The sequence below is a fragment of the Plecotus auritus genome (genome assembly GCF_963455305.1).
Source record: "Plecotus auritus genome assembly, chromosome: 6".
Taxonomy (NCBI): domain Eukaryota; kingdom Metazoa; phylum Chordata; class Mammalia; order Chiroptera; family Vespertilionidae; genus Plecotus; species Plecotus auritus.
In genome coordinates, this window is record NC_137773.1 from 73,014,369 (window position 1) to 73,029,115 (window position 14,747).

At 35.3% G+C, this 14,747-nt stretch overlaps 1 protein-coding gene across 5 annotated transcripts in view; it reads right to left on the reverse strand.

The window, feature by feature from the left end:
• Positions 1 to 1,409: 1,409 nt before the first annotated feature.
• Positions 1,410 to 14,747, reverse strand: part of NEK1 (NIMA related kinase 1) — a 170,410-nt gene continuing 157,072 nt past the window's right edge. For all 5 annotated transcript variants that reach the window (XM_080675792.1, XM_080675791.1, XM_080675789.1 and 2 more), the window contains 5 exons: positions 13,888 to 14,039; positions 10,669 to 10,877; positions 9,000 to 9,130; positions 8,694 to 8,826; positions 1,410 to 2,639 (listed from right to left, as the gene is read on the reverse strand). In XM_080675792.1, the coding sequence (XP_080531918.1) occupies positions 2,626 to 2,639; positions 8,694 to 8,826; positions 9,000 to 9,130; positions 10,669 to 10,877; positions 13,888 to 14,039 (639 nt within the window). In that variant the 3' untranslated portion in view covers positions 1,410 to 2,625. The remainder of the gene's footprint in view (positions 2,640 to 8,693; positions 8,827 to 8,999; positions 9,131 to 10,668; positions 10,878 to 13,887; positions 14,040 to 14,747) is intronic.

The following is a 14,747-nucleotide window of genomic DNA, read 5'->3' on the forward strand; positions in this document are numbered from 1 at the left end:
CCATGTGCCCCTCTCTTTCATTCTAGTTGTAGAATTTCCACTCAGCCAGCCTTCCTGTGGTTCCTGATGATGTCCGTGTTGTCTTTTAGTTGTAGTTTTGAAATTGTTGTGCGAGGCAGCAGTTTAGGTGTTTACCTATGCCACCATCTTGGTTTCTCCCCAGGTATATTTTTTTGCAAACATTTCCCAATTCATGACTATCTTTTTTCTTTTTATTAACAACTAGAGGCCTGGTGCATGAAATTCGTGCACGGGGGAGGGGAGGGTGTCCCTCAGCCCAGCCTGCACCCTCTCCAATCTGGGACCCCTTGAGAAATGTCTGACCGCCCGTTTAGGCCCAGTGGGATCAGGCCTAAACGGGCGGTCAGACATCCCTCTCACAATCCAGGACTGCTAGCTCCCAACCGTTCGCCTGCCTTTGCCTGATTGCTCCTAACCACTTCCGTCTGCCAGCCTGATCACCCCTAACCACTCCACTGCCAGCCTGATCGACACCTAACTGCTCCCCTGCTGGCCCAATTGCCCCTAACTGGCCTCCCCTGCCAGCCTGGTCACCCCTAACTGCCCTCCCTGCTGGCCTGATTGCCCACAACTGCCCTCCCCTGCAGACCTGGTCCCCCCCAACTGCCCTCCTCTGCTGGCCTGGGTCCCCTGCAACTGTCCTCCCCTGCAGGCCTGGTCTCCCCCAACTGCCCTCCCCTGCTGGCCTTCATCCCCCCCAACTGTCCTCCTCTGCCGGCCCGGTCACCCCTAACTGCCCTCCTCTGCCAGCCTGGTCACCCCCAACTGTTCACAACTGCCCTCCCCTGCAGGCCATCTTGTGTCCACATGGGGGCAGCCATCTTTGGCCACATGGGGGTGGCCATCTTGTTGTCTTGGTGTGATGGTCAATTTGCATATTACTCTTTTATTAGATAGGATGTCCTTTTAAAAGTAAAATTTTATGAAGTCAGATATTTTTCTTTTATAATTTGCATTTTTAAAGTCTGTTTAAAGAACTTTTGCCAAACCTACTGACCAATAATACCCTCTTCGCCATGGGTACAGATGACCTTTCCATAAGAATACTCCAGAGCCACTTACCACCAAGATGAATGGAGATGACACAAACCCTGTTTGTCATTCCTAGTCATATATATATGACATTTTAAAAAATATGGCTAAACAACCTTTCTATTGTGTTATAACTTTTACTTGCTTTTCTAATACTTGTAATAGGTTAAAGACTTTAAAAAATCATTCTCATCTTTCAGGATTATAGAGAATTAAAGTACAGAATTCAAATATTCATCTACTAAGAAAAAAGATAAAAATCATCAGGTAAAAGAAATGAAAGTGTTCTCAGCTCTGTGTAGAATCATTCTATTGAAAACAGTGCTAATAAATATATGACAACCAACAGCGCACTTCAGGTAGATAATAAAAATTTAATAGTAATATCACAAAATAAACAAATTTATAAAAGTATTTAGTTTTAGATGCTAGAAATAATATACATAATAAATTCAGCATGGTACTGATAGTGCTGCAAGATTAGATTTTATTGTTCAAATTATAGATTATGCCAGTCAGGCTGCTTTGTACTTAAGTTTCAAAAAATCTACTTTTATTACTAAAAGCATCTGGACTTTATACATTGCTACTGAAACCATGTAATGCCTGGCATATTGCAATTGAAGCTGTCTGACTACCATCTTAATGATCCTCTCATAATGGAAATAAAAGAGGCAAACATTTCCCCCCTTTGGAATAACAGTTAAAAAAACTGTCAGTGTCAAAAACGATTCCTTTCTCCTTTTTAATCTCATATAAGCACATGCATGAGAGAACATTAAAAACAAAAAGGGCAACTTTATGCTATATGCTAGGTTGATGTTAAAATCCACAGACTAATTTTTAGATATAATATTTCTAGTTCTGGTCTTTTAAAAAAAGAAACAGAAGTAATTAACATTTTTAACATCAGGAAATATAATTTTGTTATTCTTTCATAATCAAATTTTTCAATTATTTCTAAGACTGTTTCTATAGCCTGTTTTTACTCAGCTAGTTCAGGAGACACACTGGTTGAAAAAGGGCTGAGGATATAAACTTTAAGGCTAAAAAATTCCATCTTCAAAATGTAAAGATTTAAATAGAGCCCTTGACAAGGTTATTTAATAACTAATTGCTGGTCATGAAAACAAGTAGACAGAAAAAAAGGGCCATATTTAAATGCTTAAATGAAAAACCACAGGCAGGTCTTTCACAACATAAGTAATTCTTTCAACATAAGGATATTTGCTGAAAGTAAAAGTTACCTTACTTCATGATACATCTTCTTCAAAACCATTACGCCCAATTCTGGATCAATGTCTCTTATGCTTTGGTTGGAAGATTTAATATAGTATATAGTCTGTAGGAGGTAACTATAGAACTCAACAAACAAAATAAAATAGATAAAATATTAGAATCTTAATTGAAAAATGTCATATTTGTCCATCTTTTCCATGCAATCAGCATGCCCATCTTAAATCTGACATATCATTTATAAAAGATTGCTACAGTCCCCACTGAAACTTGTTATTCTGATGAGCCAAATTCAAATGCTTCCATACAGGTGAGGATTAAAGAATGTTCTGAGGATTATTCATCATTGTCTGTAAAAAAAAAAGAAAGAAATTTAATTTGTATCTACTTGTAAAAAAATTGTATTTTTTCATGCTAAAGGAAAAGAGCTTTAATGTAGTTTTTATTATAATATCACATACTCAGTGTAAAATATTCAGACAATACAATGAACAATAAAGTGGGAAGCAAAAAATCATCTATAAGCCAAAGACAACCAACATTAATTTTATATAAACCTTCCCAGATCTTTCCCTGTGCATGTACAAATATCTTTTTAAAAATTACAATAAAATACAGTTTTGAGACATGAGTTTTCGCCCTTAAAACACATAACGAACAAAGAGATGAATAAATAATAAAACAAGATTATAAAACGTTAATGGCAGAATCTAGGTGGTGGGTATATGGGTAATAACTTGGAAAGTTCTTTCAACATTTCTATACAATGACAATTTTACAATAAAATGTTGAAAAAGAATAAGTCATAGATATATTCCATTTCAATGGCTGCATTTTGTCTTATTTTATGGATATGTCACAATTCAGCATTTCTATTTATAGACACTTCAGTTATTTCCATTTTTTTTTGTTAGTCTAAGAAAACACTGCTGAATGAATTAGAGCACTTAATTTAATCTACGATAACCATCGCTATCTTCCACATGCTAGCAAAGGTGATTGTTCATTTTATTCCTAGTGCCATCTCTAATCACGGCACTGCCTAAGACCCTTCACTAGCTCCCCACTGCCTCAGGACAGAGCCCTATATGGATTGCAAAGCCCTTCTTTTAAATATGTCTAGCCTTATCTACTTTCATTGCCCACTTTCCCTAAGCATCCCCTTAATTCATGCTTTAGTAACAGTGAATTGCTTATTGTTCCCCTAATGCAATATTTCACATCCCTCTATGTATAAGTACACATATTGATTTGGGGGTTAATTCCCATTAATATTTCAAATTCCAACTCTGATGTCCTCTCCCCTAGGAAGAATTACCCTGAAACCTTGATTTCTTCCAATATAGCCAGATCATTACCTTATGCAACATATATGTTACAATTATCACTCTGTATTACAATTTAATTACTTTTTTATAATCACACAATGTCTCAAATAGTCAGGAAAGTACAGAGAATAAAGTAATGAGCACACACTTACCTAATCCTTAGAATTAATTAAAGTTAACTTGTAGCTATATTGATTTGGATTATTTGTTAAGAAAAATCATGTTACAGGTACCAAGTACTCTTCTCCAACCTTATTGACTTCTCTTCTTCCACAGGGACTGTATCCTGAGTCTGATGTGTGTCCTTCCCTCCCATGATTTTTTACTTTTATTAGATATAAAATTGCCTTTAAACATTACAAAAATGATATCATGTACTAACTACTTACTCAACTGATCATATTTGTGGGGCTTATCCATATTGATAGATGAAAACTTAGTCCATTTGTTTTAACTGCTCTAGAGAATTTCATTACATAAACACAGTACAATATTTAAAGTGAATGTGGAAAGAAGGTATGTATTTCCTTCTTAAGAGACTACAAGCTTGGACGTATGCTAGTAACTTGCACCATGCCATATTATGAGAAAGAGCCACATGAAATCTAACTACTGTAAAAATTACTGAAGGTATTTTTCAGTCTGATATAGTACTATTTTATAAAATGGGGCTCAAGATCTCAAAATCAGGAATTCACAAGTTCCAGATAATGTTTTAATTTTATATTTCCAATTCTCTAATAATAAAAATAATCTTTTAACATTTTGGAGGAAAGCATTTGCTTTACACTAATAAGTCACAACTGATGGGCATTTTTAAGGACTAAGACTTGAGTTTTTCACTGACGTCTATGGACTTAGATTAGGGTTAGGGTTAGTGAAATAAGCCAGTCAGAGAAAGATATAGGGTTACATTCTTGGAATCTGAAAAAAAAAATTTTTTTACCCTTTAAAGCAGTGGTTCTCAACCATTTTAATGCTGCGACCCTTTAATACAGTACCTCACGTTGTGGTGACCCCCAACCATAAAATTATTTTCGTTGCTACTTCATAACTGTAATTTTGCTACTGTTAATGAATCGTAATGTAAATATCTGTGTTTTCCGATGGTCTTAGGCGACCCTGCTAGCGGTTCTCAACCTGTGGGTTGCGACCCACAGGTTGAGAACCACTGCTTTAAAGGAATCGACATATTATTCGAGCTCGAGGAACATTATATCATAGTCATCTCTTTTTTAAGAATAATGGGAATTGTTTCCTTTCTTTCAATACCAAAAATATCTCTGCGTAACTGACATGTTTTGTCTCATGCACATTGTGACTCATGGACTTAATTAGGTTTCCTGCTTTGCTAGAAAGATCAGCACCAAATTTCTGACTTATTTTCACAAAATGTAGAAACCATTTGAACATACACTTTGTATTCTTACTTCAGTCTTGGCTTAATATTATATTGTTTGCACTCATTTGCCTGATATGGTGAATTTCTCAAACACTTGTTCTTATTTTTATCTTGTATTGTATGTATTTTTAAATGCAATCTTTAATGTTTTCAAAACAAGATAAAATCTTATAAAAAATTACAGTTAAATTTAAGCATCGACATTTTAAATCCTCAATTTCAGTCTACAAATCATACTTATAAAGTAACAGAATTTTCTGACCAATATTCTAGAAATATATTCTTGTTCAAAATCATCAGAATCAGTTTATAAATTAATTTTGAAAAATTGGGTTCCTTACTTCATGATAAGATACTTAAAACAAAAAGACCAAATTTTATTATTTTGTTTGTTTGTTAATCCTCACCCAAGGATATTTTTTCCATTGATTTTTAGAAAGAGTGGAAGAGAGGGGGAGAAAGAAACATCAATGTGAGAGACACATTAACTGTTGTCTCCCACGCGCGCCTGCAACCAAGGTATGTGACCTTGACCAGAATAGAACCTGCAACCCCAAAGTTCTCGGGCTGATGTTCTATCCACCAAGCAAACTGGCTAGGGCAAGACCACATATTATTGACCTTGATAACCCACTTCATTCATTAAACTTGATTTTAAGTAACGTTGAGTTTTTCCAAAGAATTAAATGCTCTCAGAAAAAGGACTTAAACCAAAAAGGATAAACTCACTACAGACTGATTCATTTGCCTCTCAGCATAACCATTATTGCTTGTCTCATTTTTGGTTCTTATAAGTGTATTTCTAGTGTCACATGATCTCACTCATCTGGGGGAAATAACGAACAACATAAACTGATGAACAAAAACAGACCTGGAGACAGGGAAGCATCGATCAGACTGTCAAACCTCAGAGGGAAGGTAGGGGAGGGTGGGGGTAAGGGAGAGAGATCAACCAAAGGACTTGTATGCATGCATATAAGCCTAACCAGTGGTCACGGACAACAGGGGGGTGGGGCATGTGTGGGGAGGGGTTTGGGATGGGAATGGGGGGATGAGGACAAATATGTGATAACTTAATCAATAATGAAATTAATAATAAAAATAAAAAAAAAGAATCTGGTATATAAACTGTCACAGGGAAATTCCAGAAGAGAACTTTCAAGGTATTTTGTGTAATGGAACATCTTCATTAGACTACGTCTATATCTCTACGTTAAGTTCTTACATTTTTCCACCAAATGCTGTTATAGTTCTTTAACAATTTTTATAGAGAAGTGCTCCCTTAAGTTTCTATTGATAGATTTCACAGCAACCACCATTAATATAAAACATTTTATGTTTATTTGCTATAACCCTAAGGGGGCTAAAAGAAACCATAATGAAGAATAAGTGCAGCACTAATTACTGGCTTATGAAGGAAGACTGGTATATATTCAATGTATTACTTGTTGCTAACAACCCTAACTTTTTCTTGACAGTTATTCTGTTAAAAAGAATAGTACTGAAAATAGTGATTTTTTTAAAAATCCTCACCTGAGGACATGCTGAAAGAAAGAGAGGGAGGGAAGAAGGGAGACAGGGGGAGAGAGAGAGAGAGGGAGGGAGGGAGAGAGAGAGGGGAGGGGAAGAGAGAGAGAGAAACATTGATGTCTGAGAGAAACATCAATTGGTTGCCTTCTGCACATGCCCCAACAGGGGATCAAACCTGAAAGCCAGGTATGTGCCCTGACCAGGAATCCAAACTACTACCTTTTGGTGCACAAAATAACATTCAAACAACCGAGCCACTCGGCTGAGCAAAATACAGTGATTTTTGAAGCTATAAGATAATAGTACTGACTGTACCTGAAGATTTTCTAATTTTGATTTATCAATAACTATTAGAGTTTTTACAAGACTTACTTCTATTAAAACAATCCAAAGAAACATTTTTTTGTTGAGCTTTAGAAAACATATATCATAAAACTTTAGGAAAAAATAGTCAATGTAAATAAGTCTACATAATTATAAAGCTGCTCCCCAAATTAAAAAAAATATTGAATTTCATTTTAGTAAACAATTTTTCATGAGTCAAACTATCAAATATTTTTATAAGAAGCCTTGCTCTGAAATACTTGAACTGAATATTAACAGCTCTATTCCTATGGAAATCCAGGTATTCATCATCTCATGCCCAAACTCACCTACAGTTTCAAAACAGATTACTTCCAATCTTGGCACACTCCAAACCATCCAGAATACTGCTGCCAGATTGAACTTTATAAAACACCTCATTCATTACGTCAGTTTTTTTAAGTTCAAAAATCTTCACTGATTTCCTCTGTGTAGTTTACACACTTCACAGTGTCAGATCACAAAGACTAATTCTCAATAAGAAGCTTCTAATATGGTCAATTTAATCCTAATAGACATTAATCAGTTCATTCTATTTTCCTCACAAATTGTTCACTCTATATTTCTTTCAATTTTTCACAAACCAACCTCCTCTTCTCTAATTCCTACTGTACTAAAAAGTATCTTAGGATGAGCAATCAATTATATGTATGTATATATATTCTATAATAATAAAAGCGTAATATGCTAATTAGACCGGACCGCCGAACGACCTTCAGGACGTCCTTCTGGACAACCTTCCGGATGAAGCCAGGACTGAGAGGGCCGAGCCCCTTGCATGAATTTCGTGTATCAGGCCTCGTGTGTGTGTGTGTGTGTGTGTGTGTGTGTGTGTGTGTGTATATGTATGTGTGTTTGTGTTTGTGTGTGTGTGTGTGTGTATACCCACACCCGAGGATATATTTTTATTTTTATTGATTTTTAGAGAGAGAGACATGGAGAGGGAGAGAGAGAAACATCAATGTGAGAGAGAAATATTGATTAGTTGCCTCTTGGATGTGCCCTGACTGGGGATCGAATCCACAACCTAGGTATGTATCCTGACCAGAAATTGAACCAGCAACCTTTGGTGTACGGGACAACGCTCCAACCAAATGAGCAACCCAGCCAGGGCTATATATAGTTTTAAATATTTATAACTTATCTCCCAAGGAAATTGTAAACATGTAAGCAAAAATTAGGTCTTTTACTGTCCAGAGTAATGAAATGGGAGGCATTCTAGTACAAGAAGCACACAATAACTACGTTGAAAACCAATCTAAGTACATTAGATTGGAGATCATCTTTCTATTTTTATAGCAAAGGAAAGTGAAACTTAAGACAAAATAAATCACTCAATGTCACATCATTAGCCTCCCAGAGTCAGGACTGTGATACTGGTCTCTTGGTTCCGTGGTAAGTGCTCTTGACTACATTTATTTATTTATTTATTTATTTATTTATTTATTTATTTATTTATTTATTTCCCGCCCCCCCCCTCCCCCCCGTCCTCCACCTCCCCCCGTGCCCCTCTTGACTATATTTAAAGAGAAACAATTTTTAACTAATAACTTTTCATAAAGTCCTAACATATTTTTGAGTGATTCTATAGGTAAGTAGTTTCCAAATATAAAAATGGGTTACATTCCAATCCTTATGGATGAACTCTCCTTACTCTGAAAGAGATTACATTTAGTATTATTTAGGATACACTTTGCATATTGCTGAAGCTCATCAATTTACATTTGTCATGTTGTTATTTGCACATTTACTTAAAATATAAAAATGGGAGGAAATCTTACCTTCCTGATAGGCCCCATCTGCCATGACTAAATGAAGAATCTTGGCATAAAGATGCTGATGTTCGTTTCCCAAAATATTCTGAGCTATTGTTGAACAAATCTCTATATTTTCATCTTCATCTTCATGAACAGCCTATACCAAATTTCCAAATATAAAGTAATATTTGAATATTATCTTTCTCTAATTGGATACTTTGTTAGTCTTTTACAATAAATTTACTTACCAATAAGAGTCACTGACATTTCACTAGTAATTCAAACAGAGCATATTTCAAAATTAAATGTTTTAACTGACATTTCACTTACCTTTATTTTCTCATAAACTTCAAAGAACTTTTCAAAGCCTATTTCCTGCTCCAGGTGAAGTCTCAGCTCCTCTAAATGGTTAAAGACACTATCATATTCACACTCACTAGTTATCTCACCATCACTGTTATCTAAAAAACATTAAAAAGGTATTTTATAATTAAAAAAGACTAAATCAAATAATTATTACCCTAATATACTAAAATTCTATAAGTGAACAATGTCATTGAAATAGAATACTTTGGCACTGGCTGGAGTGGCTCAGTTGGTTGGGTGTCATCCTGTGCACCAAAAGGTTGCCAGTTCAATTCCCATTCAGGTACATGGGCTCAATCCCTGGTAGGGGGCATGCAGGAGGCAGCCAATCGATGTTTCTCTCTCTCATTCTCTCTCTCTCTCTCATTCTCTCTCTCTCTCTCTCTCTCTCTCTCCCTCCCTCCCTCCCTCCCTCCCTCCCTCCCTAAAAATAATGATAGTAAAAAAGAAATAGACTACTTTGTACTTTAAATATAAAGTTTTTGTCATTATAATATTTGTCATTTATACAGGTAATCAATCCACATAAATCTGTCTTAATAAGAACATTACTCTGAAAATCTTTTCTTTTGATAAAAATAAACAGTAAACCAGGATAGAATAAAAGCTTCCCTAGAGATGTCATCAAATGTAGCAAAAAAAAAAAATAAAAATAGAAAAAGCACACCCATATGTTCTGCATCATGGCAACCAACCCTAACTACTATTTTTAAAAAGTAGATATTAAACATGAGCCAAAACATTAACAAGCATGCAAAAAGCAGACAACCTAAAATACATACCATAAAACTTTAGTAAAGCACCTAAAAAGTATTATAAATGTTCTATATGTTTTATGCATGCCAAAGGTACCTTTGAAAAATTCCAGTAAAAAACAAAATTACTGAAGGATCACTCCTTTTCACATTAGTTCTTCTTCCCAAATAAATGCAGTTATTGGAATATACAAATTTTCTTTATATCTTAGCAGTAATGCTATGAATAAAGAATAGTTTCTAAACCAAAGTTTAAAAAGCTGCTTTAGTATTATCCCTTCTGGTTAACCACTGTATGTAAAAGCTCTTTGCAAAACATAAAATACTAAGAAAATGAAGTTATCATCTTTATTACTAAAGAAATAAATCAAGAAGTAAATATTATTCTGTCAAGAAACAGAATAAAAATGCTTCAAAAAAGCATTTCCATAATTTGAAGGGAAAGAAATGGAACAACTGTACATGTGCATTTGTGTGAAAAGAAAAAGAATAAATATGTCAGACAAAGAAGCATGCTTCAGTTTTATTTAAAACTGGAAATGGTTCAGCCTGACTGGTGTGACTCAGTGGTTGAGCATCGACTTATGAACCAGGAGGTCATGGTTCAATTCCCGGTCAGGGCACATGGCCGGTTATTGGCTCAATCCCCTGTGGGGGGTGTACAGGAGGCAGCCAATCAATGATTCTCTCTCATCATTGATGTTTCTATCTCTCTCTCCCTCTCCCTTCCTTTCTGAAATCAATAAAAATATATTTTAAAAAATAACAAAAAATAAAACTGGAAATGGTTCATATTAGATATCAGAAAAACATACTCTACTTGAAATACGTGTACACACTGGAAAAGGAAAAGGCCCACCACAATCGTGATCACGCACCCGAGTGCCACTCTTCATTGAGAGCGCTTTCGCTGCTGGGATTGTCCTCCTCATCGGCTGGATCTGTCCCATTCACAGTCTGCTCTAGGTCACTGTTCTTCAGGACTGATTCTTCCTCCTCGCTATATTCCTCCCCAGGTTCTTCTCTGAGTAACTGCTCCATAGAGGCCTGAAGCTCTTGTAAATCTGTGTCAGTTTCTTCAAACACACTGAAATATAAAAAACTAAACATTACTAAAGCCCACGTTTTTCTACTCAAACACTTAATACTCCAATACTTTTCTTTTATGTAATTTTGAAAGTTCAGCAAAATCTTGGTATGGATGTAAATAATTGCACACTATACAAAAAGCTTTCCATATAAACCCTCACTGGGCATCTGAACTCTTAGAAATGGAAATACTTAGGGAATTATACATTCAGGTTAATTGGATGATTTAGTAAATAAAATGGTCACCAGAAGTCTTATCTTTAGATGCTTATTCTTGAAAATATTTCTAAAGTATATAATAAGTAGACTTTACTGTAATTATAATATATTAACCATAATAATCTTATGTGGGGAATGTTTACAAGAAATTGTTCAGGATATTAATTCTATTTTTATGGAAATATAGATGCTGAAATGAACTAATTTATGTAAATAGTATTATACATTTATATAGTACTTTAGTTTTATCCTATTATTTAAATCTTATTCACACAATACTCACTTAAGAGACATAGAAACTGAATCAAAGTGTTAAAATGACTTATTTAAGGCCACACAGTCAATAAATGACAATTATAGGACTGAAATCTAGGTCCTCTGACCACTTCTATAATACCCCCAAAATGTACTCATACTCACAACATTATCTCTCCTATGATTTGTTTCTTTCTTCTAAAGTGGCATGTAAATAGGATAACGCCTTTCCTAAAGTTTACACTCCAATCAAATAAACAAATGTTTACTGAAGAACTAAAATATCAACAATATTATGTGAGACAGTGAATAAAATTTCCATTAATGGAAAAAGAAAATAATCTTTTAATGTAGAAATATCTTTATTATGTACTTATGTGTACAAACTCCTACACTTCGACTTTGTAGTAGCTATAGAATAGCAAAGCATCTATGAGGAAGAGAGAGTATCTAATTTTTTTGATCATCCTACTAGTAGCATTTAACTTACTACATTTAATTACAAAAGTAGCATAACAGGCACATCTGCTATGTGCCATTACCACAATGACTGAACACTGACCTGTGGATAAAACCCTCTAGTGGCCACCGGCCTAGAGGAATTAGTGGCCTCCATAATGGTAGTAAAATAAGCAGGACTGCTAAGTCTGCCATTGCAAGGAAAAATGAGATTATGATCTTTTATGAAATGAACATTTCAAAATTTGTCTCAGGTAATTCAAAACCTGATCCCAAATTCACCTTTTAGTAGGCTTTCTTATTAGTCAATTATGAGTAAAGTTTTTATTTAAATAAATTAATTTTTTCCCCAAAGAACACATGAAGAGAAATTTCCTGTATAGACATGGAGTAACTTACTTGAAAAAAATAACTTAGTTTTCAAATTTTAAAAATCATGTTAAAGGCTTCTAACTTAAATTTTAAAATAAAATTGTAATCAACTGGTAATTAAAAGAACGTAAGCCACAAATAAACGATAGTTTACTCAGATAAAATCGGATGACTTTATAAAAATTGAGGGAAAAACTGCTACCTAGCACTTTGTCAACCATAAAGATGCTGAAATGTTGTGTTCTACAATAGGCGTAATAAAAAGATAGTTAAAATGCTTAATGACCAGAGGTAAGCAGAAGAAAACAAAGATAAAAAGGTAACTTTTCCTCTAAATTTTGAGGGTATCAGCAAAATTCTACAGAAACCCGTAAGAATTTTTAAAAAGAAGGCAGAATTTAAGAGATAAAATTTGGTTAGAGATTTAAGAAGGGGTAAGACTTAAGAAAAACAAAGAGAGAAAATAAAATATAGCAGATGAAGTAACGCTGGCTCAAATATTATAGGAGGGGAAATGGTGAGACTGATATAATGCTTTCAATCAGACCAAAACCAAAGTTCTTTCTATTGAATGGCAGAGATGAAAAAGGAGAAAATTTAATTAAAAAAATCAGAAAAGAAATCACACAAATTCTAATATTTTGAATGTATTTCCTGGTGACTTAAATACACTGTACCTTCTCAAACACTTTATTCCAGGGTGTCCTGGTTTTATTCCCTGCCCCCCCGAAATTTGTAACACTTGTCTGAGGGGTGAGAGGGCTGACTGATATCAAAGAATGTGAAGCAGGATTACTGTCTAAAGGGCCATCACTTCCAACCATTCTCAGAAGTACTGGTTAAATGACCCTGCTAGATTTTTAGATTCCATATGAATCATGAAGAAAGGAATTTTGTGAAAGCAACTAAGTTACTTTACATGTAGAACACACAAGTAAGCATGTGCACACACAACCAAACAACTATCCCACCCACTAATTCCTCACTACCATGGTTTTGAAATCATTCCCATCAGGCACTAACCGGTTTGGCTCAGTGGACAGAGCGTCAGCCTGCGGACTGAAGGGTCCCAGGTTCGATTCCGGTCAAGGGCATGTACCTTGGTTGCGGGCACATCCCCAGGTGGGGGCGTGCAGGAGGCAGCTGATCGATGTTTCTCTCTCATCGATGTTTCTAACTCTCTATCCCTCCCCCTTCCTCTCTGTAAAAATCAATAAAAAAAAAAAAATGAAATCATTCCCATCAGAGATAGATGAGGACGGAGCTTTCTGGTCATCTTCTTGGGGAATTGTAGTGTAGTAAGTAAGCACTTCACAAATTCCCACTACAACTCGTATATCGTGTGGTGTTGCACTATTTAACAGTCATTATTCTGCTAACATTCATTCACTTAATATTTATTAAGCACCTACCAGGTGCAAGCCATTATGCTGGATGCTAAGTGGTGAATAAGACAGAGAACATCAGGAGAAACCATTTTCTTATATTCTCCAAGTGAGATTAAGTCATACTATGTTGAGGCAGAAATACATATCAAAATTTGCATGACTGTAGTTTAAATATGTTGTAAAAAGTTAAAGGAGTAGTGAAAAGTTAGCTACAGATCATTTTTAGAAAGTGTCTAGGTAAGTTAACATCTCTAGAACATTTATAAACTCAGAAATGCTGTTAGTGTTACTATCTATTAATCACTTCGCACTCACATGTCTTCAGAATCAGAAGGTCCTTCTTTAATGTGCTCGTCTTCAATGTCATCCATTTCAAGGTTGTCTTGCCGGACATCTCCTACCGTGGGGACATCCATCAGTGTTCTGAACAGCTTTGAGAGATCTGGAAGTGAACATGTCCTCAACATCTAAGAAAAGGCAACAGATTTCTTATCAGGAGTATGATTAGAAAATAAAAACAAAAAATTATAAAATTAGAGCTAAAGATAATTTTGTTATTATATATCAAAGGTTCACTTGCCCAAGGTAAGAATTCTTTTGAATTTCAATGAGGAAACTAAACATGGAGTTATGTTGGGATTCAACACATAGGTTTCAACATGAGGTCACCTTTAAATGGTAGAGAGAGGTGTTTATTTGGGATGTACTCATAGCATGGAACTGGAAATCTGTCAGGAATCAGGCATTGGTAGAAACTGCCAGTTTGCTCCTTCTCACTCGTGGTCCATACTGTGCCCTTTCATGGTATCTCTGCCAAGTCTTCCTTTACTGTCCTATGGCCAACCCTCCATATATATAGGGTGTCCCCCCAAAAAGTATACACGCACTTTGAATAATTATAAAGGCATTTTTTATTAAAATACATTTCATTTTCAAAATTGAGCGATCAGCTATTAAGTGTGCATACATTTTTTGGAGACACCTGTATTTTTTCCCAAATCTTGAAAGTTAATCTGAAGTGTGGCTAAGCACCATTACACATAATTGATGGCTCTTTGTACCACTTTATCACTAGGAGTTGCTGGCTAGCCAACAATGGTTAAATCAGAGTCCTCAAATTAGTGGGGGGAAGAAAGGAGGGAGGCAAAGTCCTAGCCAGTTTGAGAGCGTCGGCC